Source organism: Mustela putorius, unplaced genomic scaffold (genome assembly GCF_011764305.1).
Source record: "Mustela putorius furo isolate JIRA1106 unplaced genomic scaffold, ASM1176430v1.1 tig00000460_pilon_pilon_pilon, whole genome shotgun sequence".
Classification (NCBI taxonomy): domain Eukaryota; kingdom Metazoa; phylum Chordata; class Mammalia; order Carnivora; family Mustelidae; genus Mustela; species Mustela putorius.
The window spans coordinates 16,677,857-16,699,451 of NW_025421389.1; the positions used below are offsets into that span (position 1 = coordinate 16,677,857).

Below are 21,595 nucleotides of genomic sequence, written 5' to 3' on the forward strand. Positions count from 1 at the left end.
TGAGGCTGAGCAAAGGTAAGTAAGTTGCTTCTAAAGAGGCAGGTAATAAGGAAGAAGGGAGTCAATCCTAAGTCCGTTTTGACTTCAGGGATTTCACTCTTTCTAGAACACCATGATGCCCACCATCAGTGAGCCTCCAGACATCTTTTTATTTTATTCTTTTTTTAAGAATTATTTCTTTGTTTTAGAGAAAGAGAGAGTGGGCACACACATGCACAGGAGTTGGCGGGGACGGGGAGCAGACTCCCCAATGAGCGTGGAGCCCAACACAGGGCTTGATCTCATGACCCTGAGATTATGACCTGTCCTGAAACCAAGAGTCAGATGCTCAATGGACTGAGCCACCCAGGCACCCTGAGCCGCTACACCTCTTGCAGCCTGGACTCCAGCAGGCTCCCCAGCATCCTGCAGACACTTAGTAAAGGTTTGAGGCACACACACTGCACACAGGGACAGATACATGAACCCAGGCAGCCCAGCCTCGGTGCTTGGTTACACCCCAGCCCTGCCCAGGGCTCCATCCTCCTACACGGAAAGGCTTCCTGGTCAACCAGGACCGAGTTCTGTTGAAACTAACATTGTGTACATACACCGTCCTCAGTGAAACAGTTCCTTTTTCTACAGCTCTGGCTTTGACTGTTCCTACCACCACGTGAATATATGAAATAAAGATCTGGCAACGTCAGTGTCAGTCTGACAGTTGGTCCGGTTTGGGCTGAACCTGGGAGTTAGTGTTTTTTAAGGGTATCCCTGGCTTCACCTAGAAGCATGAATATAGATTTACTATCCCACATTTGATTACATACACTTACACACACACACACACACACACACACACACACACACACACACAAATACAGACTTTGGAGAAGGTAGGTCTATTCTTTCTACTGGAAACCTGAGTTCCTGTCTCTGAGACAGTCCTCATTTCTGATTTTCTTCCTGAAACCGACTCTTCTTGATGCACACCTGCCCAGGAAATGACTGCCTCCCTGCACGCTCCCACCACCTGCCCCTATTATGGACCCAAAGCCTTTCTCCTTCAGGAATCAACACTGATGCGAATGAGGAGGAAAACTGTCAGAAGCCCTTGGGTTTGGATGCCCTATTGTGGTATCTCCTCCTTTGCCTTCGGGTGGACATTTGTTAAACTACAAGACGGGAACTAGTTTGTCTCTAAATATCCCACCGATTCTGAACCTCGTACAAGAAAAAGAAAAATCGGTGTCTTACTTAACAGCTGCAAGTGTACATCATATTGAAGGATTAGAATTTTTATCTTTTGAAAGATTTTTATTTATTTATTTGATAGAGATCACAAGTAGCCAGAAAGGCAGGCAGAGAGAGAGGGGGAAGTAGGCTCCCCGCTGAGAAGAGAGCCCGATGTGGGGCTCGATCCCAGAACCCTGAGATCATGACCTGAGCCGAAGGCAGAGGCTTAAACCACTGAGCCACCCAGGCGCCCCTAGAATTTTTATCTTTAAGACACAAGTAATAGATGTTCATTTTTTTTTTTTTTCCTGTTCTGTGAAACTGTCCCTCATCCTGGAAGTGGTATGGAGAATTAGGGGCAACCACAGAAAAGGGTCCAGGCTACCCGCCTCCGACCTGACCATTTTCGATCCATAATACCTGCTCGGCAGCCTCCCAGGGGAGTCATGAGAATACAGGAGGTCACACAAAGGCCTTGCCTCTGTTGGAAATGCCACCACAACCAGCAGGGTGCACCGTCCATCAAATGGGGGCCCGGAGCAAGGAGCCAGACCCTCGCCACTGCTGACAATCCCCCTGGGGTTTGGATCTCATGCTTGACCCAGGCCAGGAGAACACAGGCCGGCATCCGAAACGCCCCAGAGAGTCTCTTAATTGGGTAAAAACATATTAGAGTAAGGGTTAGGGGCAGAGTGTTGAGGGTTTGCTGTGAACCGAGGCTGGTGATTAATTAGCACTCCGGGGACCTGTTCTCTCCAGGAGAACCAACTGGATGCGAAGAGAAAAAAGACTTCGTTCAGAATGGCCACGGTGAACACATTCCAGTCCTGAGTTTCTGAGGCTAGGGTCTGCAGGGACCACCATGGGAAGCATACTTCTGATCAAATTTTGTTTCCCGTACTGTCCAAAGTGAGCTGGTGCAAAATTATATCCACTGTCCACCAGAAAGAGTTAGGGAGCCGTCAGGGGGTCAAAAGTAGGAAGGATCAGAGAAGATATCTAGAGGACTTTCTGGGCAGAGGTTCAGACTGGAGACCTTCTGTAACATTTCATTTGGTTGAGGAAGTGGGCAGAGAAGGAGCTAGAACAGAATTTACGGCAATATACAATCCCGAAGAGCAAACAAAAGGCAGGGCTCTCTCTAGCTGGCAAGCAGTCATGTCCTAGAGGAAGAGCTGAAGTTGCCTTGGGAAAAAACGTGGAGACTACAACTCACCACCTGTTCCCTCTCTCCAAGGAAGGCCCCCAAGCAGCCTAGATAAAAGGAGTCAAGGAGCTGCCAGTCAGAATGCTGCTGGACAAGGACCAACTGGACCAACTGAAGACACTATGACCAGAAATGGACAGGACACTTCAGGAGATGTTTGACGCCTAAGCACAGGGAAGGGAGCTGGGCCAAGGGAACTTAAGGGTCCCTGCTAATTTTGCGAGTATGATGGATGAATTCCAGAAAGCAATGGAAAGGGAGGGTAGGCCACTCAAGAGACAGACAGAACTGCCATGGGATCGTCACTGATTAAGCATCTTGACAAAAATGATTAGTCTTTGCCCCTGCTGGCCCTTTGCCTTCTATCTGCTCGATTTCGGAGTTGATAAGCTGGACTGATACTTGAGAACTGGGGTAGAACGACACAACTTTTTAAAAAGATTTTATTTATTTATTTGACAGAGAGAGACACAGTGAGAGAGGGAACACAACAGAGGGAGTGGGAGAGGGAGAAGCAGGCTCCCCATGGAGTAGGGAGCCCAATGGACCCCAGGATCCCAGGACCACGACCTGAGCTGAAGGCAGAAGCTTAGCAACTGAGCCACCCAGGCACCCCAAGAACTACACAACTTTATAATGTAAAGAGATAAGTATAAGGATTCCCCAAGCCCCACGCTCTTGGCCAGAGGGGCTCCCCTTACGACACACCATGCAGCTTTTGCTGGAAGCCAAAGGATCCACTGTAATCACAGCGTTATGCTGAGCTGGAATCCTTCTCACTAGGATCTCTTCGCCTCTCGCTCTATTTCTTAGATTTTCAGGTACTTTAAGAGTGCTATTATACTCACCGTGAACTTTCTGCTTTCCAGGCTAAGCCACTCTCCCTTCTACCGGTCCTTATAGTACGTTATCAGCCTGACCATTCCTTCTGGATTCTTCATTTATCAATATCTACTTCCAAAGAACTGGACATGATACACCAGTCATAATCCAAGTAGTACAGACCAGTGAGGTCTTTTTCGCTTTTTAATGAGCAAATCCGGACTTTCAAACATAACCTTAAATCCCACATTTCGGAAACTATTCTGGGGGCGCCTGGGTGGCTCAGTCGATGAAGCCTCTGCCTTCGGCTCAGGTCATGATCTCAGGGTCCTGGGATCGAGCCCCGCATCGGGCTCTCTGCTCAAAGCGGGGAGCCTTGCTTCTCCTTGTCCCACTCCCCCTGACTGTGCTCTATCAAATAAACAAATAAAATTTTAAAAAGAAACTACTGTAATATAGATTTTTAAGTACTAAATATAAATATATTAGCACCTTTCCTTTAAAAAAAAAATTGTCATCTGCACCCATTGTTCCATCTGAAATACTCAAACCAGAGTCGGTCAGCCTCCGTCTTCTCTCTCGATCCCCGCTCAGTGTCTGCCCTAAGTCTGATAACTGATGTAGAGCTACGTTCTCCTTCCTCATCCAGTGCATTGACAGAAGCAGTAGACAGAGCACAACCAAAAGCAGACCACTCTGGCGTCCCGACGGAGACCTCTTTTTTCATTAGTTAATATCAGGCCAATCGCCCTTCACGGGTACCGCAGCTCCGCCTGCCCCAACAGACCCCCCCTCCGTCCACCGCACAGGCCCTCCACGGAGCAGAGTCTGGTCCTCCCATCCCGAGCGTTTAACTTCGTCGCACCACGAACCCTCCAGCCAGCACTTCGGGGCCTCATGCTCACTGCCCCTCGCCTGTCCACCCTCCTTGACCTCTAAAACCCACAGTCCACGTCTATCCTGCTCTGCCGCCGTCACCTGCTGTCACACATCAGACCCGTCCGCAGCACTGCACGCAGCCACTAACACGCGCCTCAAGCCAAGCCCGCTCGTGCGTCTTCCCAGGATCTCGGGTTCACCACAGGCTGACCTTGCTCCTAGCTGAACCGCAGAAGCCTTTAGAAGCCGTGGGTCTGCGCAGCCCCCTCTCACTTCCTGGGTGAACATCGCGTCTCTCTGCCCGATCTGAGCACAGAGGTCTGGCAGCCTCCTCCCTCGTCCCTCCTCCCCTCGCCCCGGTTCTCCCCCAGTGCTCCCTCCTCCCTTGGCCTTACCTTTCCTCCCGCGCTCTGGGACTCAGGAACCTGCTGGAATCATCGTCGTGGCTGCTCTGCTGGCTGCTCTGTTGGCTGCTGGAGACAGACACAGGATAGCAACCGTTACTTTCTTTCTCAACCCTGGGGGGAGGTCATCTAGACAAACAAACCGCGTTACAAAATTTCAAAGATACAAGTTCCCCCATGTGACTTTAGGCAGGATGTACTGACAGGCCAGAGGCGGGAGGAATGACACAATTTGGTACAACCCCACCCATCACATCTGAGGCCTAAGAGGAAGATCCTACCGTTCCCTGGTTCTTCCTGGTCTACACAGTGTTGGGGAGCAACTGCCTCCAGCATTTTCTATAGTTGGGCCTCTTAATCTGTAGAGCAGGGTAACAAACCCATTCTTCTTCAACGTCCCTGGAGACGCCAGAGGCAGGTACAGACTGGGAGGGAGGGGGAAACCGCAGCAGGGAGAAACACTTGGTGGGGGCAGAGGTCGGAGGTCAGCAGGCGGCTTCTCTGCCTCCTGGGAAGGCAGAGCAAGGTTGAGGATAAAGGCGGGATTACAGGGGAAGTCCCTCCACTCCTGAACACCCACCCTGCAGGCGAGGTGATTCCAGCTAGGCCTTCAATGCCCAGAGCTCTGCTCTTTAAAACGCTTTCATGGGATTTATGCGGAATTCGCCCCTCTTTCATCTTACTGGAGAGGGAAAAAAAAGCTGTCCAGGCACCTTATGACTACTAACTAAACACACGATTTTTATTGTTATTCATTAACCAATCCAAGCATCTGATCAGAAGTCAATAAACTCGAGCCCTCCAGGCCAAACCTGAAGCTGCCCATTGTTTCTTCCTACTGCCCTTTGAGAACGATGTTTATTTTCTTAAATGGTTAGGGGGAAAAGTCAAAACAAGAATAACATCCCACAGACACAGGAGAATTGTTATGAAATTCAAACTTCAGAGTCATGAATAAAGTTTAATTGGAACATGGCCACACCCACGCATTTACATATCCTCTGGGGCTGCCCTGTCAAGAAGGAGCTAAGACAGAGAGGAATAAGCAAGTCTTGAGTTCATTACACCTGCGAAGTCTCAAATATTTATTATCTGGACCCTTACAGAAAAAGCTAGCAAACCCCCTGCTTTGCAGAGAATCTATTAATAACAAATTCCTATTACCATAAATGTCACTGTAACCCAGACTCCAGTAGAACCCAATTGTTTCCTTGTTCTGATGGACGGCTCAGCACAAAAGAAATCACTGATCTCCAGGAACTGCATTCCTCAGATGAGACCCCCAGGTCTGCTGAAACTCTGCAGTCTGGCAGGGTGAGAGCTTGCTCCCGTCCCTGTGCGCTCTCCCCCAAAGTGGGGCGTGATTTTTTGTGGTCACACTTATCACTACACTCTTAGGCTCTGTTCTTTCAGCAAGAAGTAAACGAACTTAGAAGCAACCTGTACCAAATTTTCAAGCACATACATACACCGGAAATCAGAAGAGCACCAAACACAGACAGCTGCCAATTGCCTAGAGGAACCTAAGTGTGTACACAAGTCCTTTCTCTTTCATTTACTCTACGTGGACCACTTTTGTTCCTACTTGTTCCCCGTGGAGTGGTTCCTCCTTTATCCTCCCCTTCGTGAGGTCTCCAAGACTCGCCCATTAAAAACTCCTCCTCAGGGGACGCCTGGATGGCTCAGTTGGTTGAGCAGCTGCCTTCGGCTCAGGTCATGATCCCAGCGTCCTGGGATCGAGTCCCACATCGGGCTCCTTGCTCGGCAGGGAGCCTCCTTCTCCCTCTGCCTCTGCCTGCCATTCTGTCTGCCTGTGTTCGCTCTCATTCCCTCTCTCTCTCTGATAAATAAATAAAAATATTAAAAAAAAAAAAAAAAAAAAAAAACTTCTCCTCAGGGGTGCCCAGATGGCTCAGTGGGTTAGGCTTCTGCCTTCGGCTCGGGTCATGATCTCGGGGTCCTGGGATCAAACCCCACGTCCGGCTCTCTGCTTAGCAGGGAGCCTGCTTCCCCCTCTCTCTCTGACTGCCTCTCTGCCTACTTGGGATTTCTCTGTCAAATAAATAAATAATATCTTTAAACAAACAAACAAAACTCCTCCTCACAAAATTGTGCCACGGTGTTGTTAACCCATGGAATTTCTTACACTGGGACTAACTTGTTATAATGCATCGGGCACGGAGTCTCCTACAGAACCTGGGATCCATGTGGCACTAGGGTAAGGCTACCCACAGCTGATTGGAACTCAAATTCCAAAGCAGACCGGGCAAGCATTACGAGAGGAAAGCCGGTCTACATCACCAGCAGCGCCTGCGAGGCAGAGTGGAACAGCCAACGGCAGTCAACCAGCCCAGAGGCCCAAGATCAGCATTACAGCCTCTTCAAAGAAGAGACTTGGTTTGATTCCATTTCTCCTGGTTCCTCCCTTCTCACCCTACCCTCTCTCTGGCAATCAAAACTTTAAGCTAATCAAGGGGCTCCCAGAATTAAATGATGATGTACCAGGGTTTCAGAAAAATAATTCTGAGTGGCTGTTCCCAAGCTGTCCCACTAGGTGGCACTGCTGACTTCCAAACCAGAACCGGAGCCATCCCTCGCTACCAAAACCCAAACTAGAAGCAACCTTCTGGTGCCCCCTTTTGGCCTGCCCCTTGCTCAGGAAGCAGTTCAGATGGTGGAGATGAAAGCACCAATGGGTCTCCTCCAGACGGTTTACTGGTTCTAAATCACCAAGAAACATTAATCTGCATGCACTTGACAAATATTTATGTAATGCGGTCCGTGGGCACATGTGCCAACAGGAGGCGGCATCAGGCAACGGTTTTAAGTCTAGGCTCCAGAACACACTGCCTGGGACTGAATCCAGACTCCTCTGCGCCCACATTACCTGACCTCAAGCAAATGATTTAACGCCACTTTCCTTACCTACAAAATGGAAGGTCCACGTTAGTGGTGATAGTCCTGACCTTACAGAGCTGTTGCAAAGATTGTAGAATGAACATATGGGAAGCATGGAGAACAGTGTGTGCTGCCCATGAACTGCTGCTGTGTGTGTGTTACTGTCATTCTTGCTCTTATTTGATGGAAGGCATCATTTTGTGGGTCCTGGACCATAAAGACATGAGTCAGGGAAGGATCCTGTGCTCACAGTGTTTACAGTCTGGAAAGGAAGAGGCAATATATTTTACCTTTAAGAGTAGGAAATCAGGGGCGCCTGGGGTGGGGGTGCTCAGCCAGTTAAATGGCTGCCTTCGGCACAGGTCACGATCCTAAGGTCCTTGGATTGAGTTCCACATCGAGTCCCGCATCGGGCTCCTTGCTCAGCAGGGAGCCTGCTTCTCCCTCTACCTGCTGCGCAACCCCCAACCCCCAGATTAAGAAAAATAAACAAAAAGTTAGAAAATCCTAACTCTTAGAAGGAAATACTAAATGTTCCAGAAACTTAAAATACCAAGCCAGTAAGAGTAAGAAGAAAGACTGTCCTGACAATAAGGCTTTTAGTGCGGACACTTGAAATTCAGAGAGATTCAGGACAGACAGAACTGAGAAGAGAAGGCATTCTAGGAGTGCCTGGGGGGCTCAGTCAGTTAAGCCTCTGCCTTTGGCTCAGGTCATGATCCCCGGGTCCTGGGACGAGCCCCGCATTGGGCTCTCTGCTCAGCAGAGCCTGCTTCTCCCTCTGCCCCTGCTCACACTCTCCCCCCTCTCTCTCTCTCGCTCAACTCTGTATCTCAAATAAATAAAATCTTTTTTAAAAAAGGGAAAGACATTCTATTTTAGCTCTGTTTACCAAACACTTATGTACCAGACACTGTGCTAGGAGACGGGACATAAAGGAGGCCCAGAGAAGGCGCGAGTATTGGCCACACAGGGCGAAGCCGCAACACTAGAAGACAGACGAGGTGCAGGGGGCAGACACTCCTGTTGGGGGCGAGCAGGGAACACGCCAGAAAGGGGACACCAGAAAAAAAGGCAGGAATCCCTGGTGGCAACAGCCCTAGGGTACACAGAACCCCTCCCTTACAGCTCCCAGGAAGGGGCTGGTCCCCCGTCCTCTCTTGTTCGGAACTTGCTTTTCAACAGTCTTAAAAAGTGAGATGGCCACCCACGTACTCCTCCACTCCATCCCCGTGAGATAATGTTGTTGAGCAGAATTTCCAGAGATTCAGGGGTTGGCTCACCCTCTCGCATCAACTCTTAAATGAGACTTTTCCTTCCCTTTTTTTTTTTTTTTTTTTTAAGATTTTATTTACTTATTTGACAGAGAGGAACACAGAGAAAGGGAACACAAGCAGGGAGCAGGAGAGAGAGAGAAGCAGGCTTCCCGCTGAGCAGGCAGCCTGACATGGGGCTTGATCCCAGGATCATGACCTGACCCAAAGGCAGATGCTTAAGGACTGAGCCATTCAGGCGCCCTTAAATGAGCCTTTTTAAATGATGCAGACCCCCCGGGAAGCTCGTTCTGCTCCCTAAATGCATCTATCCGTCTTCTGAGGTCATGAAAAATGCAACACCAGACTAGGGTATTCATGGATATGGAATGCCAGAAGGTCAAGGGCCACCTCCCCACCACTCCGTTTTCATGAAGACCTTGGACGGCCTGGGTGTCCATTCTGGGCTCTCTAGCTTCAAGTCAAGAAGAATTTGGAGGAAGTCCAGCAGAGGGCACTAACAGATAATAATGTCTGTTAGAAAAACCTTTTGGAAAAAACAAACAAACAAAAAACCCAACTCTGAGCAAGGATTTGGATCTGGGCACTAGATAACAGAAAGTCTGCTGAAAGCCTCAAGGAAGGGGCTTTGTACAGGCAATTGTTTGCTGTTCCCCCCAAGATGGCTAAAGAAGTAAATCCCTTCTACTGTAAATGCAAGCTTCACATAAAAATCACTGTATGAATTAAATTTTGAAACACTAGAGTCTGTTACTAAATAAGGTAGGGAAGCAGCGTCTTTCAATTCTGGAATATTCCAATGGAAAACCAGCTGAAGCAAATCAGATCCGTAATCCTGGTTTTCTTCTCCACCAGCAAACGAGTACTGGAAGCTTATCCTCGAAGGTCATATTAAACCAGTAATACTGGCACAAGCTGGGAAAAATACTTTGTAATCGGAGCCAAAGCACACCTCGGAAGACAGAAAATCATAGACTATGACCAGGAAGCTCCAGGCTGGTAATTCCCATAATTCCCCTGATCGCCCTTCCTCCCCGCCAACAACCTGGGACACTTTCAGAAAGTACAGGCTGAACCCACAAGCCACCAGTAAGGTGTCCTTTTGTCCTCTGGAAAGTACAGCTTCCCTGCCAGGGAAACTGCATTTGGTACTTTTCCTGAGTGGGTGCTTCGTACATAGAAATAGCTCTTTCTCCCCCAGACAACACTAAAGGGGTCATGGCCTCTTAACCTTCATATGGGGGTTGGGGGGGGGTGTTGAGTGATTCAGAGGATTCCAAGCAGGTATGGGGATGGGCAAGCTGTTATTTCTAGAACCTAATGGAAACCGTCCATTTACCCACACTACTGCTGTGCAGACTAGTGATTGAATTTCTTTGCTTTTGGTGGTCACCAGAGCAATCTAGAGTGTTGATTTATAATAACTGGAAGCTTCAAAAGGCTCAGAGTGGCTTTGATTGATACAGATCTTTGATTAATAAAAATGGGGAAAGAAATTAGCTTAGGCCGTGGACGCAGTAGAAATGGCACAACACAGACCAACCTGGTTGTGGCCTGGCTTTGTTTCTTATCTACTCTCTACTTGGGCCAAGTCCCTTCCCCTCTTTTAGCCTATGCCCCACCCACACCTCCAAATTATAGAGCGATGCTGAGGATTACGTTGCGAGTAATCGCATTACAGTATATGAACTCAGGATTTAGAGTCAGAACCCCACAAGTCCTAGCCCGGACTCTGCCACTTAGCAGGATGATACGGGGTAAATTAACTTTTCTCAGTGTCAGGCATGGGTATACCGTATACCTTAAATGCCGGCAGTGAGCACCAGAAACAGCAGAGATCACCAGAGAACGTGTCCCAGCCAGCAGCTTTGGTGGGTCTACCATTTGTGGCGGACATCGATTGGATCCAACCTTCCGTGAGTATGGCAGATAGGGATTTTGAAACGTCCAATGCATGGGAGGAAGAGCAGAGACACTTGCGGGAGTTCTGACAGCCGCTGACCTGAAAAAGCAGGGTCATGGACGGAAGAGAAGGCGGCTGCGTGTTCATGCTGGATTACAGCCACCTGTGAAAGGGCTTTAGCATTTACCGTTTCAGCGTAAGGAGGAAAGGTGTACGGGGGAAGAGAGGCAGGTGGCAAAGCAGCCGAGGACGCAGAATAGTCTGTCATCTGGCAACTGAGTACGGGAAAGTCTAATAATAGAAAGTAAGTCAACAGATGTGATTTGGGGCATGGCCAACGGCAGCCAGCTTCGTAACCCAACGTACCTGAGCAGTCTCAGATATTACCTAGAAAACACCACTGTCCGGGGGAAGCCAGATCATCTGTCTACAAAGTTAGCCGGACGGCACCCAGGGAACCCTGCAGCAGGGTGGGGAGCGGGACAAAGACTGAGGGATTCAGAACTGAGCGAAACATCCTTTAACTTGTTACCAACATGCAAATCCTACTCTACTGAGTTCTTTCGGCCTCTAAACATGCGCCTGGCTGTCTTCACACGTACAAAAAAAATAAGGCTCTTCCTCAACCCCTTTATTTTTCCTTCCTTTCCTCCAGGGCCATATTTTACTAAAAGACTACCTGACTCAGTGCACACCAAACTTTCATCAAAGCCACACGAGCTAGGAGCTTCGTTATGCTGATTCCTTGGCCCTTTCCCCAAACTTGCCATGTCAGAGTCTGAACCTGTCCAGGAATGTGTATTTTGAATTTTTTCAGTTTACTTTTATTTATTTATTTAAGTAATCTCTACACCCAACGTGGGGCTCGAACTCATGACCCTGAGATCAAGCGTTGACTGCCCTTCCGACTGAGCCAGCCAGGCCGCCCCCAGGATATGTGGACTTTTTAAAAGCTTCCAGGGGATGCTGGTGGGCAACCAGGATTGAGACCCACTGGATCCACACTCACTGCCTCATGAATTAACCCACTGCCATGGGGACGGCATCCCCACCCCTCTGCTTTCATCCACCAGGACCTCCGTTACTGAGAGGTCAAGGACAGCTGTCTGTTCTCATCTCATTTGACCACCCAGGCCGATCTGACGTTGATGATTCCTTCCATTCTCCAAACCTCACCCTCCTGCCTTCTACGGCACCACCTTCTCCTGGTTCTTGGGTCCTGTCCCGCCTTTTTCTCTTCTCTTTGAGGAAGCTTCGTGGACTCTTCTGTTTCAACCACCCATTTAATAAACTACCAAGTAACCGCCATGTACCAGGCAACGGGCATCTCGATACCGAGTACAGAGTAGTAAACAAAGCAGACGAGATTCCCGTTCTCGAGTTCACATTCTGTTGGGTCCTTTCCTCTTCCAGCCTCCTGCCAGGGGAACCTGAGTTTCGTGAACCTCTACTTATCAAAATACTGCGCAAGAATAGTATATATTCATAGGAGATGATTTATAAACTCTCCCCAGAATCTCAGATAGGCCTGTGACCCACAGAAGAATCCCCCGCAATATGTCTCCGGGGTATCTTAGCCACATGCAAGACTTCAGTTATGACAGACTGACTGATGGCTCCCAAAGAGAGCAGGGCAGGGGACTGGGCTGTCACTAGTCACGGGGGGGCTATTTAAATTTAAGTCAATTAAAAATTCAGTTCCTTAGTCATCTAGCTATATTTCAAGTACTCAATAACTACATGTGGCCATTTGCTTCCGTATCAGATAATGCAGATGCAGAACATGCCCATCATTACAGAAAGCTGTGCTGGACAGCCCAGAGGTTTCCAGACCAAACTCATCTGAGTCATCGAGAGCAGCCTATTTCCCTCTATCCTCCGTCACCTCACCTGTTAAGCTGTTTAACTCCAGATAACTGTTTCGAGGACAGAGCAAGTTTACGGATATAAAGCACTTAACAGGGGTACCTGGGTGGCTCAGTGGGTTAAAGCCTCTGCCTTCAGCTCAGGTCATGATCTCAAGGTCCTGGGATCGAGTCCTGCATCGGGCTCTCTGCTCAGCAGGGAGCCTGCTTCCTCCTCTCTCTCTCTGCCTGCCTCTCTGCCTACTTGTGATCTCTGTCTGTCAAAGAAATAAATAAAGTCTTTAAAAAATAAAGAAAGAAATAAAAATAAAGCACTTAACAGAAGGCTGGGCAAATAACAGGCCCCCAAGAAATGTTAAAAATACTATCATACAATTGCATTGGTAAGAACTCTCTGGAGTCCAACAGGAATCTCACGCTGAACACAGCCAATCCTAAATTCACCAAAATTTTTTCCCCTCTTTTGGTACCCGAAAAGTAAGGATTCATTCAAGCTTTGCGTTAAAAAGAGAGAAAAAAAAAAAAAAACCAAAACACGGGTCCAAAACGGCACCACTTAAACCACGTGCCAACCTCCCCTGGACGTGGGAATCCCAGCAGCTCGGTCAGGAATTCTCCCAGGGGCACCAATGAGGGAATGGGTCACCCGGACCTCTCCAGCCCCCAAATCGGCATAAGACACCCCTCCCTCTTCCCCTCAGGGAAGGGGACCAGGCCTCAAACAATCCTTTCTTCTTTTGCTAATGATTTCTCACCTCTCCCTCCTTCCAAGGAAACCTCGCATTTTGTACAGATCCTCAGGGCTCCACTGGACTCAGTCGGTAGAATGCTGCGGATTCAGGACTGGGCTCATAAAGCCAACGACACGGGCAGGTTTCGGCGGCCCTTGTTCAATACATATGCCGCACAAGGGAGCACTGGGTTGGAGTTTAACACCAGAGAGGAACCCCCACAGCGACCTCACAGCACGTGCTAGAGATTCTCCCCCCTGATACCCCCACAGTCCATCCTGGTCTCCATTCATCACTCCTCCGGCCCCTGCTGAAGGTCAGGCTCTCATCACTCCTCGTGGGGATTACTGTAACAGGCTCCTAACTGCTTTTCCTGTTGCCAGTCAGGCCCGGGCTCCAGGCCATCCTGGACAGGGATGGTCCTCCTGAAATGCAAACTAGATCCTTGCTCTTCCTTAGGCTTTAACGTCCTGCAGACTTTCCATCCTTTCAGAACCAAGCTCAAACTCCTTTGTTTGTTTGTGGGGAAAAAAAGAAAAGAAAAGCAAAGCCCTAACGAAGCTACCTGCTCCTGGCCCACGCCCACTCCAGCGATCCCACCTGCCCCCCAACCCCCAAGCTCTGATGGACGCCTCTCTGGGTCTGGTTAATATCCTTTCCTGCGCTCCCTTCTTTGTTTCACTCACCCCATCCGCAACGAGGCCCGAGGACCAGAGTTTTAGACTGCCAGCATTCCAATCTTAACTGCTCTATCTACCCAGTTTCGACCTCTATAAAATGAGGATGACAAGGGTACCTTCTTCATTGGGGCATTGTGAAAATTAATACTCAGAGAGGGCTCTGGCCTTGGGCTACTCACTATTATAGCTATTACCAACCCTCGAAAGCAGCACCTTCTTAGAGAAATCTTCCTTGGCAACCTCGGCCCACAAGGGTCCTACATCACCCTATACTTTATCACAAAAATCAGCATACTCCCTGGGATCAAGTGATTAAGGCTTCAGTTCCTTGAATCGTCCGGCACACCGTCACTTATTTAAGACTGAAGATCCTATCTTATGTTTCATTTCCACAGGACACTCCTGCCACTCCAGAAAGATCTTCCGCTGGGCAAGTGCTCTCAGATCCGCGCAGGTGCCACTCTCTCCGCAGATTGCCACCCAGTTCCAGATGTTCACCAGCAGGGTCTAGATGCCTGTGTCGAAAGTACCCTAGGCCCTGTTCAGCACAGAAAGCACAGTCTGTGACCTCAAGGAGTTTCCAGCGGCCTGTGTTTCCATCGGTTGGATACCAAGTTGAATTAAACAGAAGTGAACCTTCCAAAGAAAGCAGCTACTGTGAAGAAAGCTTTCTTGTTGCCAGCCCTCCTCTAACCTCACACACCCCCCACCCTGCCTGTTAGGCTCCAATTCCCAGTGACCCAACCTGAGGAAGATGTACTTCATGCTTGAAACAGCCTCTCCATCTAAGGGGGGTGGGGCAGGAAAGCATGTAGCTCTCCAGTTAGACAGCAGGAGTACAAAGTCAACAGAAAAAGATTCGGAAGCCCAAGGCTACAAATTTTTTGTTTCTTGCTTTCTGAATTGCCTATGCGTTTCGATCAAATGTTCACGCCCGTCCTTGGCTCTCATGAATACAGATAGATAATCAAGCGTTGGCTGGGGAAAAAAACAATATTTTCTCTAATGCCCTGTTCTGTGATATTTTCCCACAAAGAATAAAGGTTCCCTGATCTACAATAAAATTCCAGCCCTCTCATTGCACACAATTAAAATAATTAGACTTACCCCATTATATTCCTCAAACGGCTTCTGAAGAAAGGGGACAGGAGAACTTGTGCCGGACAGGAGAACTTGTGCCGGTTTAAAGGTCTTTGGTCTTAAGGAACACTTTTCAACTTTGGTTCTTAAGGAACACTGCACTTTTCTCTGGTTCCCACACCCTACTACTTCCTTGGCCTCAAGCACTACTTTGTTTCACAGGCAAAACTCTTGGGCCCTCTAAAGAGAATACAAACAAATTAACCAGGTCACTTAGTGGTAAACCCCAATCAGTAGTAATGTGACCAACCAAAATGCTTCCCAGAACTTCTGACAATTGTCAAGACCCTGGGCCAGGGAGTCTCCCAAGTCCGCTGTCCCCACCCTCTCAGCAACCTGTGCCACCTCCCTGCCTTTAGGACATCCTTTGCTTCCTAATCCAGGGCGCCTTCACAGTGGGGAATGAAGTAGGAACAGGCATAGATTTCTCAACCCAACGCAAGCCAGAACCCATTCTGTCCACAGATAACCCCAAAACCTTATTTTTAAAAAATTTTAGTAGGTCACCTGAGTGGCTCAGTCAGTTAAGCATCTGCCTTCAACTCAGGTTATGGTCTTGGGGGGTGGGGGGGTCCTGGTATGGAGTCCTGCACTGGGCTCCCTGCTCAGCAGGGAAACTGCTTCTCACTCTGCCCCTTCCCCTGCTTGTGCCTGCTCTCTCTCTCTCACATAAATAAATAGAGTAATTAATTAATTAATTTTATAGTCTCTACACCCAATGTGGAGCTCCAACTCAATGGACCCTGAGATCAAGAGTCACCTGCTCTCCTGACTGAGCCAGTCATAGCCAGGCAAAACCCCCAAAACCTTCTTTTTGGTAGTCATCTTGATCCTTCGTCTAAACTGTTCCAAATGAGGAGTTAAAATCCCTTCTCCCCTGATTTCCTCTCACAGGGGCACGTGGAGAGACAGTCCCAGGACACACAGAAAGGCCCACACCAAGAACCTTTAAACCAAATCCACAACTATCATGTTTTGGAAGTTATCTTTCTGATGTCTAACTAAACAGCAGTCTCCCAATTAATTTGTGTATCTTTTTTTTTCTTTTTCTTTTTTTTAGAGAGTGAAAGCATGGATGTGCAAGTGGGGGTGGAGAGAAAGGGAGAGAGGGACTCCCAAGATAGCTCCACGCTGAGCACAGAGCCCGACGTGCGGCTCATTCACTCGTTCTCATGACCCTAATATCATGATCTGAGTCGAAATCAAGAGTCGGGCGCCTAACTGACTGAACCACCCAGTTGTCCGTGTGTGTGTGTGTGTGTGTGTGTGTGTGTGTGTTTTAATCAAAAGTACATAACTACCATTCAGAACCTCAGGTCAGCGTCTAATACCATGCCTCAAACTCCCTTCAGTCACTCTTAACCTAAAACACTAAACAACATTTTAGGTTACTGCAAAAGCATGCTGCGTGGTTTCTACCAGACTTTCGGAAATGCTGGAAACACCTAGAGGAACCCCCTCCCTCCGAGAAACCATGGACTTCAGGAATCAATACACAAAGTGCTGTTTGCTTGACCTCTTCTTGGTCTGCCTTCTACCATTCTCTGAAAAGCTGTTGCTAGAGTTCTGCCCACCTTCTCTTTTCTACACATTCTTCCCCAGCAATCTCGTCCAAATCCATGCCTTCAACAACCCACATGTGGTCCCAAACCTGACTGTTCTACCCAGTACTAGGTTCCCGGATTCCAAATGCATAGAAGACATCACCAAAACCCTGCGTCCCTAGGGGCTTCCCAGACAGCATGATGCAAAACCAGCTCTGCTCCCTCCCCACCCTCCTCTCTTCCACCAAGTCCCTCTTACCTGCCTTCCTTAGCTCACCTACCTGTGTCTCCGTCCATCCACCTAGTTGTCTGAACAAGGAAACTCACAAGAAGCTTGGGCAGTTCCCTCTCCTCCACTCCCTACATCTAATCAGCCACTGAGTTCTGCAGCTCCTACCTCAGGACACATCTTTCTTTTTTTTTATTTATTTGACAGAGAGAGATCACAAGTAGGCAGAGAGGCAGGCAGAGAGAGAGGAAGGGAAGCAGGCTCCCTGCTGAGCAGAGAGCCCGATGCGGGACTCGATCCCAGGACCCTGAGATCATGACCTGAGCCGAAGGCAGCGGCTTAACCCACTGAGCCACCCAGGCGCCCCCGGACACATCTTTCGTACAAACCACTCCCCTTTCTCCACTGTCCTGGCCTTGGACCAACCACCAGTGCCAGACTGACTGTGCAAGAATGGCGAGGCAACTTTTTTAAAGATAGGCTCCCACCCATCACTTCCCTTGGATTCTGATGCCGCCGAGGGTCCAGGCGGGGGCCTGAAGGATTTTCACACATGTCCCAGGTGTGCAAATTGCCGAAGTCCCTACCCTAATGAAATGGCCTCTAGCAGCGCCTGGATGGCTCCCGGGGTTAAGTGTCCAACTCTTAATTTCAGCTCAGGTGATGATCTCAGCATCGTGAGGTCAAGCCCAGCATCTGACTCGGTGCTGGGCATGGAACCTGCTTACGATTCTCTCTCCCTCAATCTATCCCCCACCACACACACACAGTCTCTCTCTTAAAATAAATACGTAAGTAAATATTTGAAACAGCCCTTGACTGAGCTGATAGTGCTTAACTATCAGCTTTGGGGAGGAGGAAACAGCGGCTGCTTCACTGGCAGGTTTCTGCTGTGTGGATCCAGCACAATCAGTTTCAAGCCAGCATCACAGCCGGGGAACCACGCGCGTGATCGGCTGATGCGAGCTGGACCCAGCACGTGAAAATGCTCAGACTATCCAGTGTTCTCTTCTAAAATAGGTCTAAATGTGCCTTTTCCCAGGTTAAAATCCTTTGGCGTTTTCCTCTGATGCCCCCCAATACAGTCCAAGGTGCTTTGCCTCGCACATGGGCCTTAGACCATGAAAGCAGTTTCCTCTTCTCAACTTCCCCTACACAAAGTTCCCCCAAGCCCCTCATGTCTGGCTCACATAGACTTGCTTGTGCTCCCCCCAAAGAAGCCATGCACACTCATTCCTCCAAACTTTATTCACCTTGTCTCTCTGTTCCTCTATATGACCTCACATCTCAATAACTGTATTACCCACTGAGCCAGAAACCTGGCTGCCTCTTCCCTCTGACATAGTCAAGGCCTAACTCATTCATTTTTTTTTCCCTCCTGCACCCAGAGCTCAATGGCCTTTGAGCCACGGAGCTTTGATGATCCAAGCCTGAACACGGTGCCTTGGGGGCAACCTGTTGGCTGCTTGAGAAAAAAAATCTCTTTTAGGGCAAATACTGGCTACTTTTTTCAGTGTATTCAAGAGACTGCATTCTAATAGGTCATATTTAATACTAACAGTAAACAGTGCTTTCCTATCTACAAAGTGCTTCCCTGCACACTCTTCCCTCTGATCTTTCCAACCTCATAAAGCAGGTAAGAATATAGTCTCTGATTCCCGTTTTTTTTTTTTTAAAGATTTATTAATTTATTTGACAGACAGAAATCACAAGGAGGCAGAGAGGCAGGCACAGAGAGAGGAGGAAGCAGGCTCCCTGCTGAGCTAGAGCCAGATACGGGGCTCCATCCCAGGACCCTGAGATCATGACCTGAGCCAAAGGCAGAGGCTTTAACCCACTGAGCCACCCAGGCGCCCTGATTCCCATTTTTTAAAGATGAAGAAAATAAGGGTTTACAGGGTCAAAGAGCAAAGCAGTGGAAAGCTTAGGAAAACAGGGTTTCAGTACAGGGGTTCTGTCCCTGAATTTCCTGTTGAGTACAGGACAATGCTGGCCGTGGCATTCACCTAAAGCTGGGAAGGGGTAAGTGGCAGAAACCACCAACCTCAGAAACGAGAGTGGGGGAGATCTGAAGTTCGGGGTGGGGAAGGGAGCCTGGGAGGAGTGGAAATGTTCATCGTGCTGCAACTGCCAACTGTCTTTGCAGGAGGCCGCCCTCGGCCACAAGACAAGAGCATCTGGGAAGTCTGATGCCACAAAAAAAGAAGGGACAAGAGAAGAGTATGATATGCAGGGTTATGGAACTACGGTGCACACATGAAACTTAATGTAACATTGTGTGCCGACTAAATTTTTAAAAAATAATTTAATTAATGGGACGCCTGGGTGGTCCTCGGTTGGTTAAGCGGCTGCCTTCGGCTCAGGTCATGATCCCAGCGTCCTGGGATCGAGTCCCACATCCGGCTCCTTTTTGGCAGGGAGCCTGCTTCTCCCTCTGCCTCTGCTGCCACTCAGCCTGCCTGTGCTCGCTCTCTCTCTCTCTCTCTCTCTCTCTGGCAAATAAATAAATAAAATCTTTTTAAAAATTAATTTAATAAAGAAAAAGAAACGCGACGAGAGTTGCTCTGACCAGTCAACAGGGGCTGATGTGAGACGGGACAGTTCACCAGGTAATGGCACCTGCTATGAGGTCACGAGGCCACAAGTAAAACCACAGAAATAAACAAGTTCTCGAACAACTTCTGCAGGAGAGCAGAGCTGTCTCGAGGACAATCAGCGGCTGAAAGCCAAGTGAGACAGAGCAGTGTGTCCCGGGTAGGAGAGGACTTCCTCGAGCTAGAGCCAGACCTGGGAAGGGCTGGCCTGAAGTCCACAGGATGCATCATCCCCTGGAGGCGTGAGGGCAGGACTGGGGAGGGGTGGGCAGGCCACAGGGCAAGAATGCCAGCATCCTGAGTGCCTCGGCACAGAAGTAAGTGTGGGGAGCCATGCTGGTGGCCGGTCTACTGCCTGTGGAAGCAGCAGCAGTCCGACGGAGGGCTTGGAATAGCTCAGAATAGCTCGGGGCACCTGGTTCCCCAGAAACAGCTGGCGAACTCCTGCAAGAGCCATTTTCAAAGCCCAAGAAAAAGTGGCAGGAGTCTGTGTTACTTCTTTAAAGCCCAAGCCCAATGAGGAATAAATATGTTTTCAAGATGTTTTATGACTACAGCTTCCCAACTGGTAGCTAATTTTGTCACCACCTGTTTCCCTCTAGTTAACCAGAATCAAACCCCGTCAGCTGAAAGTGTGGGAGTGCGGGAGGTAACAAAGCAGGGAGGATATACAAAGCCTTGTGCTGGGGCGCCTGGGGGGCTCAGTCAGTTAAGTGGCTGCCTTGGGCACAGGTCATGATCCCAGGGTCCTGTGCAGCGGGGCTTTGTGCACAGTGGTGAGTCTGCCTCTCCCTCTCCCTCTGCTCCTCCCCCCTGCTCGTGAGGGCTCTCCCTCTCCCTCTCTCCCTCTCTCTCTCTCTCTCTCTCTCAAGTAAAATCTTTTTTTTTTTCTTTTAACGATTTTACTCATTTGTTGGACAGAGAGAGAGACTGAGAGAGTGCACAAGTGACAAAGGATAATCGGAAGAAAGACAGCTGGGGACAAAGATGCCCCCCAAGAGGAACCCACCCTTGGAAGGATGTTACACCCACTCTGGAAGGAGCCCTCCACCCTTTCCCACCTGACCAGAAGCCTGACTGGATGACAGGTGCAGGGACGGTTAATCAGATTTAAAAGGCGCCAAGAAGCAGACTTAGAAACACCAAAGGCAACCCCCTGGGGTCCCTCCCTCCTGGAGAGTTTTGTACTATCCCTTGTCCATCTCTCTTAAGCCTCTCTTTGCTGTCCACCACGCTGTCTGGTCTACATCTTCATTCTTCAAAGCACCGTGACCAAGAACCATGGGCACCATCGGAGAAAAAAAATCCTACAGCACAAGTAGGCAGAAAGGAGAGATGAAGGGAGAGGGAGAAGCAGGCTTCCCGCTGAACAGAGAGCCCAATGCCTGGGTGGCTCCCAGGACCCTGGCTCTCGACCTGGGTGCAAGGCAGACGTTTAACCACCTGAGCCATCCAGGTGTCCCGCAAATAAAATTAAAAAAAGAAAGAAAGAAAGAATAGCCTTAAATCCTGCCCCAAAAAGCCAAGGGGAGAGAAGGGGCCGATGCATCTGGAAAGCAGGAGGAATTCTTGTGTCCTAAATGGCAAAGGACACATGGCGGGGGAGGGGTACTGACCCAGAAACTCTATCACAGACAAACTGCCAGATACATGGAGGGCCTGTGCAGATCAAAGACGGACGGCAGACTGTGTTGTGTTCCAGAAAGAGTCCCTTCAGCTTCCTTACCTCCCCCTTCCCTGCCTCACACTTAGCCCCATCCCCCATCCAACTTCATTTGCCCTTGGCCTCTGGAAAAACTGGTTTATGGTAAAAACCATTATCTTGTTTTTTTTTCCAATTAGAAGAAATAACAAACAGTCCTAACAGCGAACTCTGGTCATTCAGTACTCACAGACAGCCCCTGAGGGGCCAGAGGAAGAAATAGCACTGAATGGACCTGGAGTCAGGGCAGGTGAGTTAACAGCTCGACACCATATCTTCCGGGCCAAGCACTTGGCAATGTTCTGATAAAGTACACACTCATGGGCACATTTCATTAGCAAGAAGGCAACAGACACGTGTAATTTAGCTTACGGAACAAAAGGAAACAGAAGTTGAATAATCCAAAAATCTTTTATTTTTGTTTTGAGAATGTTAATGAAACACACATGCGCACACACACACACACACACACAGTCCTGCCCTGTATCTATTTTGCCCCTTCAAGTTCAAA

The 21,595-nt window shown here is 48.9% G+C and overlaps 1 protein-coding gene across 10 annotated transcripts in view; it reads right to left on the reverse strand.

Annotated features, from left to right (window-relative positions):
* Positions 1-21,595, reverse strand: part of GRAMD1B (GRAM domain containing 1B) — a 241,909-nt gene that overhangs the window by 128,085 nt on the left and 92,229 nt on the right. For all 10 annotated transcript variants that reach the window (XM_045080416.1, XM_045080408.1, XM_045080407.1 and 7 more), the window contains exon 2: positions 4,516-4,593. In XM_045080416.1, coding sequence (XP_044936351.1) covers positions 4,516-4,593 — 78 coding nt within the window. The remainder of the gene's footprint in view (positions 1-4,515; positions 4,594-21,595) is intronic.